We start from the raw sequence: 22,947 nt of genomic DNA on the forward strand, positions 1-22,947 counted from the left end.
GGCTCGTAGCAAAATCCTAAGGCTGGCCGTTGCTACCACGGAGTAGAGGTAGAGGATTCGAGGATGCATCCCGCACGTGTGAACTTCTTACTGCCCTACAATTGCCCGAGTAATTGCGCACTGCTATCGTCAGGCACAACACACGATTTTGTCTCGTGGCGCTCGGCTCAATGCACAGGAGAACAGTGGGTCTCGATTACATTCAGGATGGCATTATCTAGTAATACAGCAAGTTTTGTGCCTTGAGGCGCTCAACATGAACACGGTGGTATCAATTGGAATACAGGACTAAAGAAACAATAACTCGAAAATAATGGTACTGGCTCTTCATCTTTCTGAAAGCAAAAAATCACTTCCTCGCAATGTAGTATGTCAGCAGGTTGCGTGAGTTCTCGCGAGGCCGTCCAACAACCTGCCAGAAGTGATCATCGTTATCGGCCATCGTGTGCAGTTGTACGCATAGCTGTGTTGCTTGACGTCTGACATCCGGCTGTCGAGCTGTCAGACTCTTGCCAGCTAGTGTCCCAACCTTCTCCAGCAGGCGACCGGAAAGACGAATTGCATTGCTGTTCATCCCCTTCAAGATTTCCGTCATAACAGAGAAGCCCATAGTGACCGCCCGATCGCCTGTTTCCGGATCTTCGGTAGATACTAGGTCGGTTACAGCGTCGATAACACCTTCAGGCTCACACTGTACAAGAATCTCTTCGGCCGTCTCATTCAATCCGTTGATGATGTGGCTTGAAGAGTCGTAATAATTCCTAGCAACGATAAGAGCTGTGATAGCCCTGGGGTAGTAAGGAGAAATGAAGTGCTTGTTGTGTGCAAGCATGAAGCGAATCGTCAGAAGCACTTGCGTTTTCAAGTCCAGCGGGCGACCGAGGCGTTGTCGCTTCTCATCCGGAGGACTCTCCAATTCTTCGAGCAGAACCAGCAGCATCTCGTCATATTTTCCTTCATGGATAAAGATAGAGTCGTGATATTCGATAAGGCCTTGCAACTTCCGATACCCCAGGATGTCCATATTCTTGGACCGAATCTTCTGAATGCCCTTCTCGAGCATTTCTCGTGCTTTGACTGGGTCTTTCGATCGGGGGCTGATACTTCTTTTGCGGTCGGCGATCTGGTCATTCTTCCGGCGAGGATATTCAGAGCTAGCTGTCGACTCTGTCGCCCCGATCGATTGGCGTCCACGATACGAAGGCATGGTTGGCACAGCTGGCTTACTATCACGATGAACTGATTCATTTATAGATAGTTCTGCCAAAGCGCTGTTATTGGATACATGTTGAGGCGTAACAATGGGGGTAAGAATGGGCTCGTCGTCTCTTTTATTGGATACATGTTGGTGGGTATGGATATGCTCCTCTTCTTTTTCGGAAGTAATGATAGGGTCTTCGTAAATCTGCACTTCCCTTCCTTTCATGGGCGAGGAAAGGTTCTCACCCAGTGAGGCCTGTCTGCCAGGTTCACCGGATACCTTCTTTTCTTCGGTTTCATGATTTTCGTGCTGAGTCCGTTCTTCTCTGAGTCGATGGTCTGATTGTAGTCTTTCTGTTCCAAATAGCCTGTCTGGTCTGCCTTCTGTTACAAGTCGATAGTCTGGTTGGGATCTTTCTGTTTCGAGTCGCCTATCTGGTTTGCCTTCAGTTTCGAGTCGATAGTCTGGTTGGGATCTTTCTGTTTCGAGTCGCCTATCTGGTTTTCCTTCTGCATCAAATCGATAATCTGAATGAGGTCCTTCTGCATGGTCTGAGTGGCGCGAATGGGGATCCGAGACGAGGACACCGGGGAAGGACTCGCTGGTGTGTTCAAATATTTGTCCTTGAGTTCCATGAGGCTTCGGGCCGCCGGCGATGTGTTCCTTAGCTGAAGCGCTCGGAGACTCGACTGGGCGGGGGAAACCTTCCTGGAGGGAGTCTTCAGAAGCAGTTAGCATGGGTACCACAGTAACAAGGGGACTCTCCGACTGGGCTTCAGCAGGGCTATCATGTTCATTGGGAACAATAGGTACCTGAAGACCCCCAGAGGATTGACCACCCATGTTCTCCTGTAGACCACTGTTCACACGACGTTCCGCAGTCCGAGTCTTGGCAATGTCAAGTTTCTTAGCCTTGGCCTTCGCTGTGCTGGCCGCGGGAACCGTGTGGTGAGCATCCGAGCTCACTTCGGAAGCATTGGATCCTACTGAATGTGGCTCTGCGGTCCCTGGGCGGCTCAGTTCAGGTCTACGAGCCTTGCTCGCAGGACGCATCGGCGCCGACGAAAGGGAAGATATGGAAGAACCGACGGGCACCGACCGCACCCCAGGCTGGCCACGCTGCAGGTCGGGCACGTTTGTGTCGGAGAGTACGGATTGTGCCGATTCTGGACGCTGTTGCTGGATGGGCTTGGGTGCCAGATGCGCCTTCTTATGCGCCGCAATAGCTTCCTGTAGGGCCGAGCGACTTTTGATGGAGGAAGTGCCGGTTGCGACGCCCTTACGAGATGTGTTATCGGACTTGGATGAAGTATTCGGGTTTCCAGGGTCTTTTTCGAGCTGGGTCCGAGACTTAGAGTCAAGATTGGAGAGGATCCTGTGCCGCGTTAGTAGACGTAAACATGATGAGAAGAAGAGTGGCAAACATACTCGTTCCCCTGGTTAGGCCACATGCCAAAGAAGACCCAGAAGGTGCCACGCATCGCCTGTCTGACAGCCGGGTTGGCGTCTGCGAGTCCCTTCTTGAAGGCCTTTTCGAGTAGCTCCAGCCCGCCTCCATGCTCAATAGAGGCCTTATGAGCCGCTTGTTTGTTGAGGATGATTTTGAACCAGTCCGCTGAGAAAAGTCGCAACTGGGTATTCTTATCCTGCGAAGCACCAAAGACGTGTTGCAGGATACGAGGAGTGTAGGAAACATGCTGAATGACAGTCTCCACTGTCATCTTTCCGTTCTGTGCTGTAATCTTCTTCATTCCAGCGCACAGTTTGATGAGATTTTGCATGATGATCTCCATCATGGGATCTATCTTGGGTCCGCAATAAATGGCCATGTCCTGAATGAATAGGCAGCCATTCGTTGCCATAGTCGTACGAAGGGAATTGACGACCTTGAAAATTCCGTCTAGAATGGACTTCAAAGCCGTGATCAAAGTATTTGAGTGGGCGACAGGCGCATTGCCACGGACCAGTCGGCGTAGCAGCATAACGTTCTTCTCACGCTTTGCCCAATTTTCTTCCGACTCACGTCCTTCGAAGTGAGGAACCATGGCGCGGATGATGTCTTCAATCTCACGCGAGGATGAAACATTGAGTGGCTCCACGCTATCACTATCGTTGGGCGTCAATGGGGTTGCTGGACAGGAATATTAGCTTTCATTATTGATGCGGGATAGAAGCAAACTCACCTTCGGAAGAGTGCTGCGGAAGAGGGTCTGCCCTCGATACAGGACGTTTAGGTCCATCGACTCTCGACACAGAACGTTGAGAGGAGGATTCTGGTCCACTAAGTCCATCAGCCCGCGAGGGGGGACGTGACTGAAGAGCTTCTGCTCTGGACATTGGACGTTTGTTTCCATCTGCGCGCGACAAAGGGCGTGGATGAGCCTCTAAACTAGAATGAGGACGTTGCGTGGTTCGGTCTGCTCGATGCATGGGTCCTCTATTGGGTTCAAGATCGGCGGGATCGAGACCAATCTGGGCGACGATCGCGTTGACAATTGTCCTTCGTACACTGCGGATGCTAAGCTGATTCATGAGATCCGCTTTTGCGCGTGCCGACGCACCAGATGCTGCGCTGTGGGTTCATTAGTCTCCAGACTAGCTTGAGATCAGATGGATGGAAGCGTACCCAAACAATTCAACTACAGTCAACTTCGCTGCGTCTCGTACGGCCGGGTCCGCATCTTCGAGACAGTTGACAAGCCTCGCCACATACTGACGGAATCGCAGGCCATGCGTTCTAGACATCTACAACAAGAAGGAGGCCGTCAGACCCCCGCCAGATATCGAAGGAGGACCACTTACATTGGAAAGCCAGATCAAAGCCATTTCCCTTGCCCTGGGGTTTCTTCCGACCAGGGCAGTATCGAGAACATGGTGTTCTACTTCGGCGCTCGCAGCTGGCCAGAGCTCGGTGAATGCTTGAGCGGCCTGTGCTCGCACACGTTCTCTGTTATCGCCTAAACGTTCAAGGAGTAGTGGTTGGAGATTGCGACTGTAATTTGCAATCAAATGCGGTTGTCGCTGAATGAACAAGCGCCTGGTCAGGTGGCTGAGCATATTAAATGCAGGCGTGATGATGTTGCCATGTGGTGAGCTTATGAAGATCCGCGCCGCCTCGAATGATGGCGGCACCGCCGCTTCAGGGACATTCCTCTGTTTGATCTCCGATTTGTAGGCCACCAAAGCACCGATCTTCGCCTCCAGGGATAGGTAGTTGTTTTTGGCAATCTCCACCAGCTCTAAGGCTTTGGCCTCCATGATGGTATACAAAATAGTAAGGAGACGGTGAACTTCGTCCCCAGACAGAGTGACAACAGTAAAGAAAACGCAGAAGGGGACCGCGGATATACGAAGGATCCAAAGGAGTTCGAGCACAAATCTGCCAAATAATGACAGAACTCCGCCGGTGTGGTATATTAAGGTGAGGACCGCAGCGGTGACCACCGCTTTCCAGCGTCTATCATCCATGGTGGTTAACAACGTACGAAAACAGCAATCCAAAAGGTGTTTCTGAGTGTTTATTGGGTTTTTCCAAAAGCAGGGCAAAGAACAGCAAGAAAGCAGGGAGAGCGCAGGGGGAACGAGAAGCTGAGAACGCTCGCAGAGACGCTTGACGAACGTGTGTGTGTATAGAGTTGAGAAAGGTTGGGACAGTTGAAGAGGAGAGGAATCGGGGGGAGGGGGGGCGCGCGAAGTCGAGGTCATTCATACCTGTGAACAGTGTGCTTCGTGTGGCAGGTGCGCGAATAATTGGATCGTGTAAAGGCAGTCGCGGCGACGAGTTCGTTGGTGAGGAGAGAAGGAGCGGATGAGGGTCGGTCGGGAGAGATGCGGTGGTGGTGGTGGAGGAGGAGGAGGTGGTGGTGGTGGTTGATTGAAGATGGGAAGGAAGTCGTAACTATCGAGGGGAAGGAGCCTGAGTCTAGGCCGATAAGCGACCAACCGCGGCGATAAGCGCTTATGAATTCAACTCCACTTCGGGGGGAGAGGGACGGATCAATTGAGCCCTGACAAGGAGATTGGTATGTGAAGGGATATCAGCACTTCAAGTGTGACAGGCAGAGAGGAGGGGATTATTTCTAGTCGAGGCCAGGAGGTGGGAAGTGGGGGGGCGGAAGACGAGAGAAAGTGGTGGTTGTAATGATGATTTGTTGTTGTTATTGTCCCTGAATAATCTTTTTTTTCAGTTGGCTTTGTTTACCCGCAACGCCGCCGGAGCCATGGTTGCTCCGCTTTGGGCGAGCCGAGTTGTTATGGCAGCTAACTCAACTTACATATAATTAGGTAGATACGTACAGTCGCTTGGGTAGTAGTCTATGTCTATTACAGCATGAAGCTGCCCAACCCAAGATGATGCTTTTGGAGGCTTGTACTTGATCAAAGGGTGATCCTCTTCGATAGTATCAGCTCCCTATTTTCCCTGGCCCTTGTGGTAGTGCCTCCCTTGCGGACTCGAAACGAAGGGGGGAGAGACGGCACTGTCAGCTACGCAAGTCCACGGACGGTGCAGGTAGTCGCTCATCGAGTCAACCATCTAAGTTTTGGTACTCTGTAGAATAAGAGTAATCGTTAATGGTCTTTGTGTAGCAATGCATGGTATGAGTCGAAGCCTGATGAGATCTTGCACGACGAAAAGGGGCGGGGGAAGATCTAAACACGAACGCGACTCCGCTCCACTAGTACTACTCCGTATATACTTTCGCATCCCCATAGGTTTTTCCTACACTCAGAAACCACGACACCAGCTGGATGTATCCAAGAGAGAAATATTACACCTGCAAAATGAGTCGCATCGCAGCTTTCTCCAAGTTCGAGTATTGTGTGTCCCGACCACCTTCCCAACTACTGAATACCATGAGTTCTTGATCGATTAAACGGCAGCAACTCCACCGGATCGACGCGCCGGGGGTGGATCAGGCCATTCTTTGGTGGCCGACGAACAGACACTTGGACCAGCTGAGCCTGCCATGCCATGGCCGGGCAAACCACAAGCAGAACTGCATGATTATTCTTCCTGGTGCACGGTGCATAGACTACAGGCGCTGCATCTTGTCTAGTTCAGCAAGTGGAACCGACTCCAAGTCGGAGGAACAATGGATGGTGGATCCTGTCAAGACCATGCGGCATGCTAATGTTACCGCGTGTCTGCATGCATGATTCAACTAACACTACTAAGAGACCAGAACGGTAGATTCGCGTGCACGCGCCAATCTTTAGCTTACACAGTAACTATATAATTAACCTGCACAACCGTCCGCTAACTTCTATACTCCGACCACACTCACCTCTATACCAACACGCTGAATAGCTCACCTCCCACAATGGCCCGAATCTCACCACCACCACCTCCCCCCCAAGCCACTACACTACCAATCAACCTTACCAAACCAGACACCAGCAGCAGCAGCACACCCAACACCACCAACCTCACCTCAACCTCACACCAGCAGCAGCAGCAGCAGGTCACCACTTCAACTTCACTCTCCCCCTCGACCTCCACCACCACAAACCCCGCACTCCCCACCCCCAAACTCCTCCTCCAGATCCACGACCTCCGCCACCCCTCCGTCACCACCTTCCTCACCCTAATCCCCAATCTAGCCTCCACCCTCGAAACCGCATTAACCACCATCCTCCAAACTCTCTACACCTGCCCACCCCCCCCATCATCCCCATCCCTCCCAAAATCCCCTCCAACACCTCCAACACCTCCAACACCAAACACCCCCCCCACAACCCAAATAACATTCACCCCAACCCTCCCCCCGACCCGCTCCATCACCACCCACCTCCGCCCCATCCCGGGCGTCGCCTACACAAAAGGCACAGACCTCGACCGGGACCACAAAGAGATCCACCTCTCGCTCTCCTACATCGCGACCTGCACCGAGCGATCCACCCCCTCCACCACGCGCGCCGAGATCGTCGGGGTCCTCACCCACGAACTCGTCCACTGCTACCAGCACACGGCGCCCGACGACGACGACGACACCCCCCACCCGCCCGGGGGCCTGATCGAGGGGATCGCCGACTTCGTGCGCCTCAAGGCCGGGCTGGCGCCGCCGCACTGGCAGCGGCCGCGGTCGGCGGCGGAGCGTCCCGAGAAGTGGGATCAGGGGTACCAGCATACGGCGTATTTCTTGGCCTGGTTGGAGGATGTCCGCGTCGGGAGGGGGGCGGTGGGGTTAGTGAATGATCGGTTGTTGAGGGTTGGGTATGTGGGTGAGGATGACGACGGGGACGGAGAGGGGAAGGGGAAGGGGGAAGAGTCACAAAAGCGAGGGGAAGGGTTCTGGCGGGGTTTGTTTGGGGCTGGGGTTGAGGAGTTGTGGGAGGAGTATGGTCGATATCTGGATACCTCGGCGGGAGAAGAACGCTAGCTGGGGACTCGAGGGAAAGGTGAGATCAATCTTGAGTAGAGCTGTGGGATTATATGTGGAACTGGATGGACAGGCACCTCCATCTCCATCAATTTGAGTTTAAGATATTCTCGTCAGTTGAGGCAGACTTTATGGGGAGTATAAAGACCGAAAAGTGAACATATAGAATCCATTGGATTTATTGAGTACATGTAGATTCAGCCACCTGGATCTCCCAAACAATTTTTCGTCTTTGGTACATTCCACACCTCCCCCCCCCCTTCCCATTGCGAATCTCTATTGGTATAAAGAAAAAGGGACGAGCTTTATAACAAGAATGAAAAATAAAAGAACACAACATGATAGAAAACATCAGATGAAGTAGAAATTCCCGTATTGTACAGAACCTTGCGAAAATTGCGAAATTGGTAGGAATAATATGTAAATGTTGCTTGCCGTCAATTGCCACCTTGACAAGGTCTATATCAAAATGTGACGCCGTTTCCAAACACTGCTCTCATGAACCGCCCCCCTCTTTACACAATCACCTCCCCCAGATCCACGTGAACGGGCTTCCAGGGGGCGGCTCCCTCTTCTTCCATCGAGTTGGGCAGACGCACTTCCAGCGGGCTGTACAGGTACCAGGCCTTGAGGGCAGCAACGGCCGCCCGGGACCGGGCTTCAAGCAAACTAGAACCCGCACCCTCGCCCAGCTTATCCTGGCCGGAGTAGATGCCAACGACGAAGACTGGGTGCCGACTCAGGCGACCGGTTTCACTGAGGATCTTGGCGACTGGGGGCTCAAAGTTCTCACGGGCACATAGGCGGGAAAGATCACGAGCCGGCTCGCGGAAGTTGAACAGATCAGAGATGTTGAGGTGACGGGAAAGGAAGTGCTGCTCGAAAAAACGCTTGGCAGCCGGACGGCCAGCATGGAGGTAGATGGAGCCGATAACAGCGCGGACGAACTGGGAGGCGGCCGCTTCGGGGGTCACGCCTGCAGCGTACCGGTCGGTTGCCGGGGCCTGTTTTCGCGGGTCAACGCTGGCCTTGGTGGGGTCGCCGAAAACATCGTCGTAAACGATCTTCGACGTGATCGACCTCCGCCATGTCGTCTGCTCCTCGTAAGTTCTGTTCGTAGCGATAGGGGTTGCATTCGGGTCGACACCTGGGGCGGCTCTTGTGAACTGCAGGTGGCCAGGGTCGACCTCTCCACCAGGTGCAGCAGCTAGCTCCACACCCCATTCCCTCGACATAGCAGCCAATGTCTTGGGGCCGACATAGGCAAACATGGCGGCGAAGATGACCGTCATGGGAAGACGGGGATATGTGCAGATGAGGTATTCGGAGGTGTACTGGGTCAGGAGGTCATGACCAAGGGTAGCCAAAGACTCATTGTTGAAGTTGTGGTTAGGATCAGCCGATTCATCCACGAGACAGCGAGCAAGGGTCTCAAGAGGAAGTCGTGAAGGAAGGTAAAGTCGTGCATGGAGCGCAGCGAGTTTCGCGGACTCGCGTGCGGCCTTGACAGGCGGAGAAGGGAGGGAGTGCTTGGTGACTTTTGAACGAGGGGAGCGAATTGATGCGGGAGGAGCTTGTTCCTCGATCGATTGTTCGGCCTCAGCAGCCGTGGCAGGGATAGAAGTCGTCGTCTGATACCGAATACCGTGTTGTATACGTCGCTGCAGTCTACTTCCAGCCCGGACCTGCGGCGAAAGGACCGAACTGCTCCATCGTTGGAGGTGCAGTCTCTTCATCTGTGCGATTTGTGTGAACTTGACAGGCACCCTAAGCCGAAGAAATGGCGATTGACCGTATATCCAGTTAAGGACTGTGTCGGGGCTTGGAGGGTAGGAAACGGGGGAAGACGGTCGTCCAACGGGCTGTCCAACGGGCTGTCAGTACGAACTTTTGGTCGCCAGAGAAAAGTTGAGCGAGCAACAACTTCGGCGGAAGTCACGGGGTTTGGGTTTGGCGGTCGTGTGAGAAAGTCGCCCATGGAGCGCTAAACCTATTCCAGACATAGCGTCACGGGGTCTGGGACCGGGACTGGAGGGACGAACGACGGCCAATTCGGCTTCAAACCCGCCAGAACAACGCTTTCCAGCGAGCCATTGTCCACGTTTTTCCCAACCCGCTCAATTCATATACCTTCAATCACAATGGGTGGAGGCGGAAAGATCCCGTATGTGATGTTTTGATTTTCTGAAGTCCCCCGTGTTGCGCTGACCGATGGCTCGCGCGCAGGTATCCCAAGGAAGTCTGGTCTCCCGCCGGAGGCTGGTATGCTCAGCCCGCGAACTGGAAGCTCAACACCGCCATCATGGGTGCCACAGTGATTGGAATTGCTGCTACTGTCTGGAGCATCAGCGCCGACCGTGAGCACCGCGACAAGATGCCCGAGCCTGGCAGATTCTTCCCTAGTCGCTAGTCAGTTTAACCCAGCCAATCCCCTGTCAAGCGTTTCTAAGCATGTGGTCATTGACTCTATCTCGTCTATATAGCTGGAGCAGGGAAATCATCGAACACGAGAGAAAACAACAAGCCTCGAAGCAGGATTCATAATGTGGTTGGCAGGAAATAAGAAGCGAGTGGGATAAAATGCAATTGCGAAGGTCTCCTGTGGCATGATAGGTTTTGTTTTCATCATTTTTTTGAGGGCTGTACGACAATAGAAGGGCGTTCTTCAACCGGTCAGTTGATCTGCGAGTGCTTCTGAGGAGACTCTTCAAGTGTTCGATACAAGCGCTGTGTGTACAGACGGACCCGTTCCGTGAACTCAGTCTCGTTCCAAAGCTCTCTTCCATCGGTAGATGTAGAAATCTGCGGTACGCCAATCTGCTCAACCACAAAGCTCGCCGCTACGGTAGCGAAGACCAGAGCTGATAGGAAATGCTCATGGGCGCTGCCAGCCTTCTTTGCCCTTCGCCAGGTCGTAGATTGCGCGAGCACCGAATCGACAATATTGGCAGGAGCCCTACCCGAGCTGACCATTCCTTGAGTCAATGCTCCCAGGAATGAATTTCCGGCTCCAGTGGGATCGACCACAGGTGACGGCATCGACGTATCGGGCTGGTGGTACGCGGGCAGCCAGAGTCTCTGCTTTCGGGAAAACGAATAGCTGCCATCTTTACCAGCTCTGATAACGAGATGTCCATTCCCGTCAAGCCCAATGCCTTGGGAAAGAATCCTCTCCACAATAGCTTTCCCGTAGCTTGTCTCTTCGCTCCAGCCGGGTTGGCCAAACATCATCCCAAGCTCTAGTTCATTGGGGCTCACGACGTCTACGACTTTTATCGCAGCCAAGAAGGTTTCTTGCTCTTCAGGAGTGCAAAGGTCTGGGACAGGTTCCCAGACGAAGACAGGTCGCTGCGTGGCCGAGACAGACAAGGGTAATTTGCCCTCTAGTTGTAACTGCTCCCGCCGTCGCAAGATTTCCTGCACAATAGACATACAGCGTGACGAGGAACAGACCATATGGAAGGTCTTTGAAAGCACTTGTGCGTCCGATAGCATTGACGGCTCTAGCCGCAATTTAGGTGTCAAGTACTTGAAATCTGGAGCAGCTTATCAGTCATGTGTGAGCTTGACGGACAGAAGCAACTGCAAATGCACTAACCCCTCTTTTCGTTCGGCCCGTAGCCATTCCAGGCTCTTGTGGTAAGTCGCCCATGATCTTCTCTTATGATACAATTTGTATCCCAGGATCTGATAACATCTAGAACCTCTGTGGGGAAGTCGGATCCAACATCAACAATCCAGCTCACGGATCGCGCATACTCTTTCCCAGCAACGAGGCGTGCGCCAATGACTGCATAAGATGCAGCGCCACCGAGGACATTCTTGACGGGGGGTCTTGTTCCTTCAAAGTCAATATCGTCTACAATGATCGGTGGGGTGCCAGTAAGTATATATTGGAAAGATGGTGGTCAACAAACGTGTGTAAGTTAGCGTACCAAGGATGAACATGCCCAGGGTGCAAAAATCGACCTTGTCTTCGGATGAGAGCCTATTGTTGCCTGCCATTGTGCCCAGGAGACAATCGCCTCTATCTCAACGTGTCTATATTTTGGTGTAGTATGCGATGGGCGGGGGCTGGAGGGGAGGTAAGTAAGGTACTCTTCTGGTACGAGTATGATTTCTTCCTTATCGGAAGAAAGGACGGATTGATGACGGGGCTGATACAGCAACGTCATTGCGCAGAGACCGAGCGTTTGGCTGCTGGAAGGTTACCGGGGGGTAGCAGTGGTAATAGTACAGTATAGCTACGGTAAGCTGTGGCTGGGCCCACCGCCCGATGCTCTAGCCTCAGGCACTGCGGGCCGGGGGGGTTGTTGGTTCAGGGAGCATCCATCCATCATCTGTCAATCAACATCATCCCACTGACCTCCTCACTCGCAATTGTTGCTGCCTTCCACAGCATTTCCCTTCTTCTGCTCAGCAGCCTAACTCTCTCTTTTCTTTCTGCTGCTGCCGCTTTTCATCATTTGAATTGCACAGCTTGCATTCACAACCCGTAGCCTTCTGACCTAGTCTCTCCCTGATTATTCTCCGATACCTACCTCCTTACTTCAACAGGGGCTTTCAAGATGGCGTCAGGAAGCCACATGCATAATCTCACAACCCTCATCAAGCGGTACGTTATTGCGATCCAGGCGCCGGATGTATTGGGAATTCAACCTCCAGACTTCATTCAATGTCCCCCTCATGACACTGACCATGTATACCTCACCACAGGCTGGAAGCCGCGACTTCCCGCCTGGAAGACATGGCGATGTCGCTGGACGACCCCAACTCGCCCAAGACCATCGGTGCTATCGCTGCGCCTGAGACGGCCACTCCTGAGACTCCAAAGGCGGCTCCTCCAGCTACCCCCGCGGCTCCTCCCGTGCCGCCACAGATCCAGGACTTCGACACACTGATCAACGAAGACGTGCGGACTTTCGTGGAATTGGGACAGAAGATTAATGGATTGGTCGGCGAGCAGGTACGTTGGGCTATATGATCCAATTCATGTTCCCTCAGCTAAAGCTTTTTGTTAGTCGAGAGCCGTTCAGCAGGCCTTCGAAGCCGAGCGCACCTACCTCTACGTCTCGACTAAAGCCAAGAAGCCCGACCAGCAGCCCCCGGAGCTCATGACGGAGCTTCACAATGCTTCGGACAGCATCAATAACATCCGCGAGTCTAACCGGGCCTCGCATTTGTTCAACCACCTGAGCGCAGTAGCGGAGGGCATTGTTGCTCTTGGCTGGTTCTTCGCCAGCAAGCCTGCTGATTTCGTCACTGAAATTGTTGGCGGCATCGAATACTATGGCAACAAAGTACTGAAGGACTACAAGGAGAAGTGCGTACTCCACCCAAACTCCAGCTTGGCACCTGCTAACGTTGCCCTTACAGAGACCGCACTCATGTCCAATACATCCAAGCCTACTACCAGATCTTCAAATCCCTCGCCGCCTACCTCAAGAAACACTACCCCAAAGGTCTGACCTGGAACGACCAGGACGGCATCGACGCCCAAGAGGCCCTGCGCCAGGTCAAGAGCGGCAGCAGCTCGGCCTCATCCCCTAGCGAAAATAGAACCGCGCCCCCTCCCCCTCCCCCTCCCCCTGTACCTACTATCAACGTCTCTGGCGGTAATGGCGGCGCTCCCCCGCCTCCGCCTCCGCCCCCCGGCGTCCCCCCACCTCCCTCCAGCGCCCCCGGCTCTAGCCCCGACATGTCCGCCGTCTTCGACCAATTGAACCGCGGCGACGCCGTGACCTCCGGCCTCCGCAAGGTCGACAAGTCCGAGATGACGCACAAGAACCCCAGCCTGCGGACCAGCTCCGTGGTGCCTGAGCGGCCCAGCTCGCAAGGCAGCTCCGTCTCCTCGCCCACGTCGCGGGCCCGGTCCCCTGCGCCGCCCAGCACCAAGCCCAAGCCCGAGAGTATGCGCTCGCGCAAGCCGCCGCGCAAGGACTTGGAGGGCAACAAGTGGCTCGTCGAGCACTTCGACAACCCGGGCGGCATCGTCGAGATCAACGCCCAGCAGAACCAGTCGATCCTGATCTCGCGCTGCAACAAGACCATCATCAAGGTCAGCAACAAGGCCAACGCCATCTCCATCGACAACTGCACCGGCCTGTCCATCATCGTCGACTCCCTCGTCAGCAGCCTCGACGTCATCAAGTCCGCCAAGTTCGCTCTGCAGATCGACGGCGTCGTCCCCACCCTGCTCCTCGACCAGGTCGACGGCGCCACCGTCTACCTCGGCCAGCAGAGCCTGGCCACCGAGGTCTTCTCCAGCAAGTCCACCGCCATCAACGTCATGCTGCCCCCCAAGGAGGGCACCGACGACGACACCAAGGAGTGCCCGCTTCCCGAGCAGATCAAGTCCTACGTCAAGGATGGAGTCCTGGTCAGCGAGATCGTCGAGCACGCGGGTTAGAAGTCCCGACTTTCCGCTTACAAACTCGAATCGTTTCCTTCGCGGGTGTGACGACTAATCCTCCTCCGCGACGCTCAGGTTCGATTTGGTAGATGTGACACAGGGGAGAGAAAAGAAGATCCCTTTTCTCCCCTCCATTGCCATATATTGTAGATAGATCTGTTTCTATTTAAATCCAATTTTTTTGGTGTTGAATATGCTTTCCACACTGTGTGCTTTGCAGACCTTTGTTTCCTGGAATCATCACAGGTAGAAAGACTACTTCCATGATACGCTGCCAGAAGAAGAATCAACTTTGGTATTCATCTACTCCTCGAACAAACGCCAGCGTACCGAAAGAAGTGCCGTAGAATGAGCTGCTATTACATTGGGGCTCGACCCCCAAGAGTACCAAAGAACAGATAAGAGAGTCCCGCCCCCTTGAAGCCGCGCAAAGTGACGGTTCCCTTAGCACACACAGTGGCGACGATTTCAGAAAGGAGGGGATTATGAAAGCTATAGACATGTTGGGTATAGAAAGCTAGTCCGATAGGAGTAGTCGTAACCTTTGGGCCGGGTCGGTAACTAGCAAGGGATATAAACGGACACTGATATGATCAGATCGTGAGATGAGCCTGCATCCCATTCGTATGAGCTGCTTGTTAGCGGGGAAAGGGTGTGATCTTCAAGGCATCAGGCATCACCCCAAAAGTAGGGGATACCGGTTGAGGTACACATCGCCTTCGGAGGAAGGGAAAGAGAGCAGAAGAATGTTAGATTTTACCGATCGCGCTGGAACGGTCACAGACCAGGTTACACATCAGCGCTTAGCTCGTCGAGGGCAAATCAGTGGGGATGAAAGTGTTTCTGTCTTTGTACATCCAGGCCCCGTAGTCGCTTTGCAAGGAGACTGTCACCGACTTCGGTTCCACCGGGCGAATAACCGCCGTAGCCGTGCTCGCCCTTATGGAGCTTGCTATAGAGCCCAGCTTTAATGTTGCGCAGCTCAGCGTGTGCGTAAGATGGACTGACGTGCCTTCTCGCTGGTAGGCGGCCTGCTAGAGGATGTGGCGACGGCTCGCGCCCAACGAAGTTCTCGTCACTTGGAAGAGTGGACACCTCGTGAGTCGTAAGATGCCGTGCGAACGGGTTGCATTGTAAATGAGGCGGGTAGCCCGGATGAGACATCTCGGCAAAGCCGGGAAGTTCAGGCTTCGCAGGATGGCCAGGCGTTGACTTTCGCGACCGCTTCTCGCCCACAGAACTCGAATGTACTGGGTGGGCCTCTCGTGAGGCCTTGTAGGGTGAATAGCGCGGGTAAGGCAGTTGAATTTCATTTCGTAGCTTCTCCTTGCCGTCGGGTACTCGGTTGGCGAAGACAACACGGATACTTGAATGCAGGTAAAATCGACCTTTTGAAGGGCAGCAAATGTTCAAGTGAATCAAGTAACGTAGAATTGGCTTGTCCTTTGGATCTTCCGAAGCATTCAAAGATGCCTCAGGACGATCCGTCCCGTAGTTCTTTCGCGCACTCAGGGGCATATCGATTATGGGGCCTGCGGAATAGCTCCGTTGGCGAATGAACGTCTTAGTTCCAGGCTCCATATCAGTGAGGTCATAAGGAACGAGGAACAGCTTGACGGCAGTTTTGTTCGGATTCTTTATCATAACCTGTAATTGGCCTTGCTGCGGGATCCGATAACAGCCGCCCGGCGGCGATTTTGGGGACTCCGCCCTTCTATGCTTTTTCTCCAAAATACGTAGAAGCTCTTGATCATTCGACCTTGAGTCAAGTGGAGACCGGATGTGTTGGTCATTATGCATGCTCCCAGGGCTTTGATGACGGTGTTTCCGGCGTCGACTGTCGCTCGATGTGTCCTTGGGAAGGGAACTATCAAGGTCAATCATGCCCACATACGGACTGGGGCTATCGTCCGATATTGAACGCCCACATCCTGAGGTGGGATAGCTGTAAAACACGGCAGGGAATGGAATCGTGACATGGGGCGGACACTTAAGGCTGCCTTTACATTTGCCTTTACCCAGAACCCCTATCTGTGCAGTGAAGTCCAGCGGTTTGGAAGGGTTCGTCGACATCCTTCCTCGAAGGATGGACTCCTCGTATGAGCCCACCATGGGCGCCAATGCTCTGGACGAGACCTCGGAGCCAATAGAGGGTCGCCTAAATTTGGAATGCGCTGTCTGAACCGACGAAGCAAGCTGGAGGGTATAACCCGAGGTCAAAGACCGTCTTGGTGGTTGGGACTGATGGGCCAAGGCTTTATTCCATTCCCTCATCGATGAGTCTGGATGAAGATGCGTCTCTCGTCTATGGGTAAAATCAGGAATCTGCATGTCTCGAAAAGTCTCTGGCGGAAGTGTGCGCCGGCGGCTGGCTTTCTCAGGGGAGCCAATATAGCTAAAATGTTCCGGTCGTGGCGAGAAGTCCAGATCTGTGATGTTGGCTTGGTGGACGAGTGGACTCGTGGGTGCTTTGAGAACATAACTTGACGGGAACGATCCCAGCGAGGGGGCACGAGAGCGTGCTGCCGGGTTTGTAGATGGATGTGATGGGACTTGTCGTTCAGAGGCAGCAGGAAACACGGTTGTGCTGAACCACGGGGTAGTTGGAGAAGAGCTGAGAGGCGAGTAGTGTACGTCGTGAGCAAAGCTAGGCGATGCCGGGTCTTGTGATTGTTGTCGAATCTGGTTCTGTGAGCTACCTTCTCGGAAATCCCCAGCGTGTAGGGCCGAACGAGGACGCTCAATATCGGCTGGAGACGCCAGCTGTTGGTCGTCTGAAGGGAGCTGATCACTCGCATCATTTGATTCTATTAGTTGATCCTTCATAGCGGAGTATTTTTGTGGAATATAAGGGGGAGCTTCGTGACTGGCATTCGCCTCTCCCAGCTGTATCCATCAAGTTAGCAGGTATATCATTGCAAACCTTACATAGGTTGAATAAGGAGTTATTTTTTTTCGACAGTGAGAGGAGCTGCAGCAAGACTCGACTTTTCAAGGATAACTAGACATACGGAGCGATGGTGAATCCATTTCAAATCGTCGATATTTCTGAACCGCTCTATTGGTTTCCCGCGGTCGTTTGCGTCATATACATCGAACGGCGAGGGACCTTCGGGGTTACTATACTGGTCCCTAGAGGAGGGGCGCAACCCAGAGGAAGAAATGTGAGAGTCCTCCCAGGGAGCTATGGTTCGATTTTGAATCTCTTGACCTGAGCAATGGTCATCAGACCATAAGTCACTGGACCGTTCGGGGTCCATATATTGAAAGATTGGCATGGTCACCGGAAGATGGGACGGGCAATGGGAGGTGCAGAAACGGCAAACATCTCAGCCCTAAAAGGTAGAAGAGCTTGCAGGAAAGGGAACAAGGAGTCTTAATATATTGGTAAGGGGAAGGATCAGAGCTGTGCTGTGGCACGTCAGGCCGAAGTGGCGGAGGAGTCACCGTGAGGTGGACTGGTGGAGTATGTATGGCCTGGACGGAATTGAATGGATCGACCGCGGGATGAGGCGGTTACAACATGATAAGGTGATGGCAAAGCTAAACCGATCAAGATGGACAGACAAAAGATGAGATGAAGCAGAAGATAAGTAAGTAAGTACACAGGCAAATAATACCACGAAGACAGTCAGTAAAGAACAAGATCCACCGCAGTTGAGGGTAACTTGAGGAGATTGCAGCAAGAATGGTGGTGGTGGTGGTGGTAGTTGGTCAGTTGGTAGTAGTACGAGCAAGTTAATAGTCGAGCTCATAAAAAGAAGAATAAGAAGAATGAGGAGAAGCCGCAGGGGGGGGGGGGGCGAAAAGGCGGAACTAATGAATCAATACCCCCCATGACGGTACAGTAATCCAGACCAACCCATAACTTAACTCACTCTTGCTTTCCCCCTCTCCTTGTCCCACGAGTTCTTCTGGAAATATGACTTGTTTTCTCCTCTTAAGTACACTCTAACTTCTGCCACATTGTGTGCACCCGAGCTATCGTGTCACTTGTCTGTTGGTGACAACTCACAAAAAGAATCCTTGTTACGAGGAGAACTGTACATGTACTGTACCTGACGAGGCCGATCCTGTACGACTCCAACTTTTTCCGGCGGTCGTTGCGGCACGGGATCTTCTCCCCGTTGCTGCTGCTAAACCTTTTTTTTTTTTTTTCAAGTCCTTTTCCCAGAGAAACAATCAGGTGGGACAGCAAAGTATCGCAATTGTTGCCCGATACTTTCTTTCATACAGTGTGACCTACACCGTCTTAACTTGGCCTTATCACGTCCAATCTTTTTGCTGTCCGTTTGAAAAACCCTGGGCCAGACAGGCACACACCACAAAGTTTCAAGAACCATACCTTAAACATTTTATCACCACCACTATAACCACCACACCCACCACAACCACACCCAAACAAATCCACCATGGCACCCAAACGCACCCGCGACGAGACCAACCCCGAAGAAACGCGACCAGCCGCAACGACCGCCGGCGGCGATGCGCCAGTCAAAAAACGAAAGGGCTTCTCCGTCGGCCCTGCCAATCTACCCGATGGCACTTATCGTCGCAAAAGTAAGTCGCATTTCTTCCATCCGCAATGCCCCTCCAAAATTCCCGCACCTTTTATCCTCCCATAGCACTTAGCTAACATGCACCCACCCCAAAACATAGCCCAGAAGATCAAATCCGACCTGATCCAAAAAGCCAAGGTCAAGAAAGCGTATGCCAAAATCCGCGACGAAGCGCTGGCAGCGGCCCCGCCCAAGCCTATCTACACGGCCGATCAATATGAAGAAGGCAACAAGGAGGAAGAAGACGTAGTCGAGCCCGAGCCCGCGTCCGCATCCTTGGAACTGCACCCGGACCGAATCGCGATGCTGAACGAGCCGGAGCCGGAGCCGACGCCCAAGCCTGCTGCTGGTCAACGAGCGGACAACGGCGGCCGCGATGCGCGGGGGGGCCGTCGGGCCCGGAAACCGAAGCCGTCGGCTTTTGCGAAGGAGTTGGAGCTGGCGGAGAAGCGGAAGAAGGAGGCCGAGAGGCGGAGGGAGGAGAGGGAGTTTAGGCAGAAGGATCGGGAGGCTATGGCTCGGGCTAAGAAGCCGGACCAGAGTGGGAAGAGGAGATTGGGGAGGGAGAGTACGGTGTTGCTGAGTCGGGTGCAACGGATGGTTGGATCAACGTAAAAAAAAAGAGGCGGAGCTTGGAACAGGGATGCGATTCCTGAAGAGGGAGCAAGAACTGGTAAAAAATATGATACCCGCGAACTTATTACGTTAAGAGTTCGAAATTGATTGATTTATTGTACATACTCGGGTGCATGCATCTACGTATGTATGTTGTGTGAGATTATTTTGGACTCATATGCATAACATAGCTAGTGCTGAAAGAATACTCATGCGGAAGCTTTGTGCCCTCCGCCGCTGCGTGGTTTTCTGAAACAAGCGAATTCCCCCTTTGTCCTCTCCCTCAATCGCTTGAGGGTGACCCGCATTTCGCTCAGCTCTGACTGCAGTCGCGCGCGAGCTTCGTGAGTGGTTCGACGGTCCAGTTCCACATAGATTTGGCTCTGGATGGCTGATGCCTCGTCAGTTGAGTATTGGGACATGGTTTGCGCGATGAACTCCGTATCGAGCGTCGCCTGCATCAAAGCTGCGAGCGTATACTGGGACCGTGTGCTGAAGGCGGTCAAAAGAGATGTTGAGATCTGGGTCAACAGATATGTGAGGATGACCGATAGCAGAGGCGACTGTGCGGCCGAGAGTGAACGACTTCCCGTGGTCAACAGGGTGGACGGAATTGTGGTTGTGATTTCTGTATGAACCAATACAAGTGCCAACATCGCGTTATACACATATGGGCGAACCTGCTCTGGCCGCGAGTCACCAGCTGGTTCCCAGTCGGGTCCAGCAATGCTCTCAATGATTGTGGAGTTTAGTTTGTTGATGGTCGGCTTGGTGTATGATTGGAACAAACGATCTTCTATCTGGCCGAGTACGTCCCGGATAGTCGTTGCCTCTTCGGTCAATTTCACCGAGAAGGAGTTCTCAAAGTATGCAACTAGCTGAGGAACAAGGTCGGCTTGGAAGGCCTTGATGTTCGATAAAGTCAACAGCAGGCGCACATTCTATATCACAGTCAATTTCCAATAAAGCAGTTGGGAAAAGGGCCAGGGCAAGTACTCACACGATCACGAACATCCACCGCGTCTGCTATAAGCAGGGATGTTGCTGGATCAGTTGTGGTTCTGGTGATTGTCGGTCCAGCTAGAACCCACTCATCTTCCCCGTCTGTAGATGCGGGATGTTCCGCATTCTCGACGAGTCCACTGAGAGCTTTGTAGACGCTCGACACAAACTGGCCGCGCACCATGAGCAACAGCTTTGTAGATGGCTGTGTAACGATATCTACAGAGCCCGCCTTCACCATAGCTTCCGAGATATAGAGTATTCTTTGCATGCCACTGATGATGGCATTCTCAAAGGAAACGAATAGGCCAGGCATCTTCGTAAGATCCCTTCTTTCCGGGTCTCGTGTCCAGTCTTCAAGCATCTTGCAAATTTCGGCATCTTTGCCCCAGGCCGCGCAGGCCACACGCACGGAGCGCTCACGGGCGACACTAACAAGCGATTTGAGGAGATCGTGAGTATTGCCGCTGCTCGACACCGGCTCCAAAGCGGCCATTTCACTAGCCGCTGTTCCAATTGTTACCAGAAATTGACTGAGATAATGCACACCGCTGACGGAATTCGAGAAGGGCGGCCAGAAGGCATAGTCTTCCCAATATTCCCCGCGTTTGGGAGTGGGAAAGGGCATGTTCTTGGGGTCCAGCTTGAAACGCGATTCTGTAGGAGTCACTCCGAGGCTTCCTGGGCTGTTGGGACTCGCTGCAGAGATCGGAGATGTGAGGAGAGACACATCATCCACTGGCGGGTCAGCAAACAGGGACAGTACACTCTCGCGAATCAAGTTAATAAGCTCAACGGCGCCTTTCTGCAGATCCCTCACATCACTGGAGGACAGCCGGTGGTGCTTACGGCTTTCCCCCTCGAACCCGGCTGGTAAAAGCTTTTGCTTGCTGCCGTCGATGAAGGATTGCGCTACCTCCCAGAAGTCGAAAACTTCACCAAGAAGACCCCCCTGAGAAGATAAAAGCCTGGTCAAGTAGGTATTGATGCACCCCCACAACTCAATCACCTGATCAGTATCTCGCATTGACTCGTTTTCTTTGGAATTATCACGTGGTGCGAGGCGTAGATACGAGGCCACTGCTTGAGGTGTCGGTTTCTCACCGCTAGCAAGCCGGCGTCTCAAGATCTCTATCTCTGATTTGCAACGCTCACAGAAAGCTATGATCTTGGTCTTGAGAAAATCATATCGGCTAAGAAGCCAAACCCAGATAGGATTGTCATCCACCCCTAATTCTAGAAGAGCACATATCAACTCCATGTGCTCCTCGACTGGACCAGTTGCTGTGATGGTCGTTGATGTTGTAGGCGCGTCACTCAAACGCCTCCACAGATCACGCTTGAACGCTTGGATCTGTTGGTCCACATCTATCCACATCCTTCCCATGGCCAAGATAACGTGCGTTTCCTCATCGGTCAGTGGCCGGTCCCTCCCTGTCGCGGTTTCGGCGATGTTCTTGGCGGTCTTCGCAAGAGAGCGTGCTTTGCGAAATTGCTCAAAAACGGAATCATAATCTCGCTGCTTGATCGACTTAGACAGTTGCCCTCCGATCTCGTAGATATCCCGGTGCTTTTCCATCATTTCCACCACTGATTTCAGCACCTGCTCTCTCTCGCGACCGCCCAAAGCTGGCCCCCACACCTCCTCAGCCTTAACGGACGCTTCCAGCAGAGGCACTCGGATACCCTTCATGCCGTACTCGCTCTCCTTGGTGAGAGCATTCTTTCCGGGTCCAACCTCTGTAATGGCGGTAGTGGAGATGCTGTGCCTGCTACCGGAAAGGTTTCGGAAATGTCCAACCGACCTGCGGTGACCTTGGGGGCTTAACAGTTCCTCCTTCTGACCTTGGGTTTTCATTTCCGTATAGACACTATCAATCGTGGCCTTCGCTCGGACGAAGCGCTCAAAGTTTGCTTCGACGAGGACTTTCAGGGATGCGGACTTCTGGTCGATGGATCGGGAGAGACAATCGAGGCCATCGAGGAGGGATTGTATCGACGCGTCGGAATGTACTTGAGAAAGAAACAGTGAAGGGGAGAACGAGGTTGAAGAGAGCAAGAATTGGTTTCGCAAACGGCTCTCTTCGTCCAGAGATAAGCCTCGAGCTTTAAGGATCTTGAGCACGCTGTCGCCCATTCCAAGGGGGTCCGGTTCATCCACCTTGAGATTCTCCCGCCCATTATTGCCTTTAAATGAGCCCAAGGTGACACTCTTTCGAGTGCTATTATTGCGCTCCAAGGCGAAGTAGCGAGACCGTTCCGAGCGAGAGCCGCGGCGTTCCAGCGCCTCGGCTTCCTCCGGATCGCTTTCGTCCAACTCTGCGGGCCATTCTTCAGGATAAGCCGATGGGAGATTATAGTAACTGGCCACGTCGACCTCGGCCATGGTGAGGACGAGCGGGATCACCGAGGGAGGAGGAAGGAGGGTGGTGAGGAAGAGGTAGTGGTGGTGGTCGTCGTCGTTGTGCTAAACGTGCGACAGACTAAGGAGAAGACAATTAGGCTGTCACAGCGTCATACAGTCACACGCAGCTGTACGGTACAGATAGTCTAGATGAGGTGGAGCAAGAGTAGAAAGAGAGAAGTCAGATTTCCTAAGAAGGCAAGGATAACAAGAGTAGTGGATAAAGCTAAAACGTGCCGTGTTTCCCAGCATTAGGTCATTAGATTAGTACTGCATCACCACCTGGCAGGCCTGACAAGGGACGGTCGGAATACGTAGGAGGTACGGAGTACTAGGTAGTCTACTTGCTCAGTTATCTGATCGTGGGTCCAGTT

General features: G+C 53.1%; 9 protein-coding genes across 9 annotated transcripts; 4 read left to right on the forward strand and 5 right to left on the reverse strand.

Annotated features, from left to right (window-relative positions):
- Nucleotides 1–349: 349 nt before the first annotated feature.
- Nucleotides 350–4,459, reverse strand: BO72DRAFT_473062 (uncharacterized protein; the record flags this gene model as incomplete). Its single annotated transcript, XM_040947178.1, has 5 exons — nt 350–2,576; nt 2,630–3,332; nt 3,385–3,773; nt 3,828–3,946; nt 4,004–4,459. The coding sequence occupies 5 exons, from the start codon at nt 4,457–4,459 to the stop codon at nt 350–352; spliced, it is 3,894 nt and encodes a 1,297-aa protein (XP_040795652.1).
- A 2,063-nt stretch (nt 4,460–6,522) lies between these two features.
- On the forward strand, nt 6,523–7,581 carry BO72DRAFT_391447 (basic secretory family protein; the record flags this gene model as incomplete). The annotated part of the gene is made up of 2 exons (XM_040941853.1): nt 6,523–7,419; nt 7,480–7,581. The coding sequence occupies 2 exons, from the start codon at nt 6,523–6,525 to the stop codon at nt 7,579–7,581; spliced, it is 999 nt and encodes a 332-aa protein (XP_040795653.1).
- A 258-nt stretch (nt 7,582–7,839) lies between these two features.
- On the reverse strand, nt 7,840–9,626 carry BO72DRAFT_310348 (mitochondrial 54S ribosomal protein mL44). The gene has a single exon (XM_040940504.1). It carries the CDS (start codon nt 9,315–9,317, stop codon nt 8,097–8,099), a length of 1,221 nt encoding a protein of 406 aa, XP_040795654.1. The 5' UTR covers nt 9,318–9,626; the 3' UTR covers nt 7,840–8,096.
- Nucleotides 9,627–9,651: 25 nt separating this feature from the next.
- Nucleotides 9,652–10,385, forward strand: BO72DRAFT_453472 (uncharacterized protein). The gene is made up of 3 exons (XM_040945992.1): nt 9,652–9,745; nt 9,808–9,990; nt 10,065–10,385. The coding sequence occupies exons 1-3, from the start codon at nt 9,723–9,725 to the stop codon at nt 10,123–10,125; spliced, it is 267 nt and encodes an 88-aa protein (XP_040795655.1). The 5' UTR covers nt 9,652–9,722; the 3' UTR covers nt 10,126–10,385.
- BO72DRAFT_310424 (ribokinase family protein) lies at nt 9,786–11,867 on the reverse strand. Its single transcript, XM_040940505.1, has 3 exons — nt 11,517–11,867; nt 11,180–11,440; nt 9,786–11,117 (listed from the first exon to the last, which is right to left on the reverse strand). Exons 1-3 carry the CDS (start codon nt 11,584–11,586, stop codon nt 10,255–10,257), a joined length of 1,194 nt encoding a protein of 397 aa, XP_040795656.1. The 5' UTR covers nt 11,587–11,867; the 3' UTR covers nt 9,786–10,254.
- A 270-nt stretch (nt 11,868–12,137) lies between these two features.
- Nucleotides 12,138–14,276, forward strand: capA (adenylate cyclase-binding protein). The gene is made up of 4 exons (XM_040945993.1): nt 12,138–12,196; nt 12,298–12,547; nt 12,603–12,904; nt 12,958–14,276. Exons 1-4 carry the CDS (start codon nt 12,150–12,152, stop codon nt 13,988–13,990), a joined length of 1,632 nt encoding a protein of 543 aa, XP_040795657.1. The 5' UTR covers nt 12,138–12,149; the 3' UTR covers nt 13,991–14,276.
- Nucleotides 14,277–14,815: 539 nt separating this feature from the next.
- On the reverse strand, nt 14,816–17,271 carry BO72DRAFT_441530 (uncharacterized protein; the record flags this gene model as incomplete). Its single annotated transcript, XM_040943482.1, has 3 exons — nt 14,816–15,005; nt 15,117–16,851; nt 17,001–17,271. 3 exons carry the CDS (start codon nt 17,269–17,271, stop codon nt 14,816–14,818), a joined length of 2,196 nt encoding a protein of 731 aa, XP_040795658.1.
- Nucleotides 17,272–18,405: 1,134 nt separating this feature from the next.
- Nucleotides 18,406–19,167, forward strand: BO72DRAFT_391513 (uncharacterized protein; the record flags this gene model as incomplete). The annotated part of the gene is made up of 2 exons (XM_040941856.1): nt 18,406–18,553; nt 18,653–19,167. 2 exons carry the CDS (start codon nt 18,406–18,408, stop codon nt 19,165–19,167), a joined length of 663 nt encoding a protein of 220 aa, XP_040795659.1.
- Nucleotides 19,168–19,324: 157 nt separating this feature from the next.
- On the reverse strand, nt 19,325–22,873 carry BO72DRAFT_441535 (exocyst subunit SEC5). Its single transcript, XM_040943483.1, has 2 exons — nt 20,168–22,873; nt 19,325–20,108 (listed from the first exon to the last, which is right to left on the reverse strand). The coding sequence occupies exons 1-2, from the start codon at nt 22,553–22,555 to the stop codon at nt 19,377–19,379; spliced, it is 3,120 nt and encodes a 1,039-aa protein (XP_040795660.1). The 5' UTR covers nt 22,556–22,873; the 3' UTR covers nt 19,325–19,376.
- Between the last annotated feature and the right edge of the window lie 74 nt (nt 22,874–22,947).

The sequence above is a fragment of the Aspergillus fijiensis genome (assembly GCF_003184825.1).
Source record: "Aspergillus fijiensis CBS 313.89 unplaced genomic scaffold BO72scaffold_93, whole genome shotgun sequence".
NCBI lineage: Eukaryota > Fungi > Ascomycota > Eurotiomycetes > Eurotiales > Aspergillaceae > Aspergillus > Aspergillus fijiensis.

What these genes read in the sequence shown, in the direction of transcription:
- BO72DRAFT_310348 (XM_040940504.1), bottom strand. Translation starts at nt 9,317, where the DNA reads ATGAAGAGACTGCACCTCCAACGATGGAGCAGTTCGGTCCTTTCGCCG.
- BO72DRAFT_453472 (XM_040945992.1), top strand. Translation starts at nt 9,723, where the DNA reads ATGGGTGGAGGCGGAAAGATCCC. An exon ending in GGTGGAGGCGGAAAGATCCC is followed by an intron (nt 9,746 to 9,807) that starts GTATGTGATGTT and finishes GCTCGCGCGCAG; the next exon opens with GTATCCCAAGGAAGTCTGGT. An exon ending in AGATTCTTCCCTAGTCGCTA is followed by an intron (nt 9,991 to 10,064) that starts GTCAGTTTAACC and finishes TCGTCTATATAG; the next exon opens with CTGGAGCAGGGAAATCATCG.
- BO72DRAFT_310424 (XM_040940505.1), bottom strand. Translation starts at nt 11,586, where the DNA reads ATGGCAGGCAACAATAGGCTCTCATCCGAAGACAAGGTCGATTTTTGC. An exon ending in CCTGGGCATGTTCATCCTTG is followed by an intron (nt 11,441 to 11,516) that starts GTACGCTAACTT and finishes CGATCATTGTAG; the next exon opens with ACGATATTGACTTTGAAGGA. An exon ending in CGGGCCGAACGAAAAGAGGG is followed by an intron (nt 11,118 to 11,179) that starts GTTAGTGCATTT and finishes AAGCTGCTCCAG; the next exon opens with ATTTCAAGTACTTGACACCT.
- capA (XM_040945993.1), top strand. Translation starts at nt 12,150, where the DNA reads ATGGCGTCAGGAAGCCACATGCATAATCTCACAACCCTCATCAAGCG. An exon ending in ATGGATTGGTCGGCGAGCAG is followed by an intron (nt 12,548 to 12,602) that starts GTACGTTGGGCT and finishes GCTTTTTGTTAG; the next exon opens with TCGAGAGCCGTTCAGCAGGC. An exon ending in CTGAAGGACTACAAGGAGAA is followed by an intron (nt 12,905 to 12,957) that starts GTGCGTACTCCA and finishes TTGCCCTTACAG; the next exon opens with AGACCGCACTCATGTCCAAT.
- BO72DRAFT_441535 (XM_040943483.1), bottom strand. Translation starts at nt 22,555, where the DNA reads ATGGCCGAGGTCGACGTGGCCAGTTACTATAATCTCCCATCGGCTTAT. An exon ending in CGGTGGATGTTCGTGATCGT is followed by an intron (nt 20,109 to 20,167) that starts GTGAGTACTTGC and finishes ACTGTGATATAG; the next exon opens with AATGTGCGCCTGCTGTTGAC.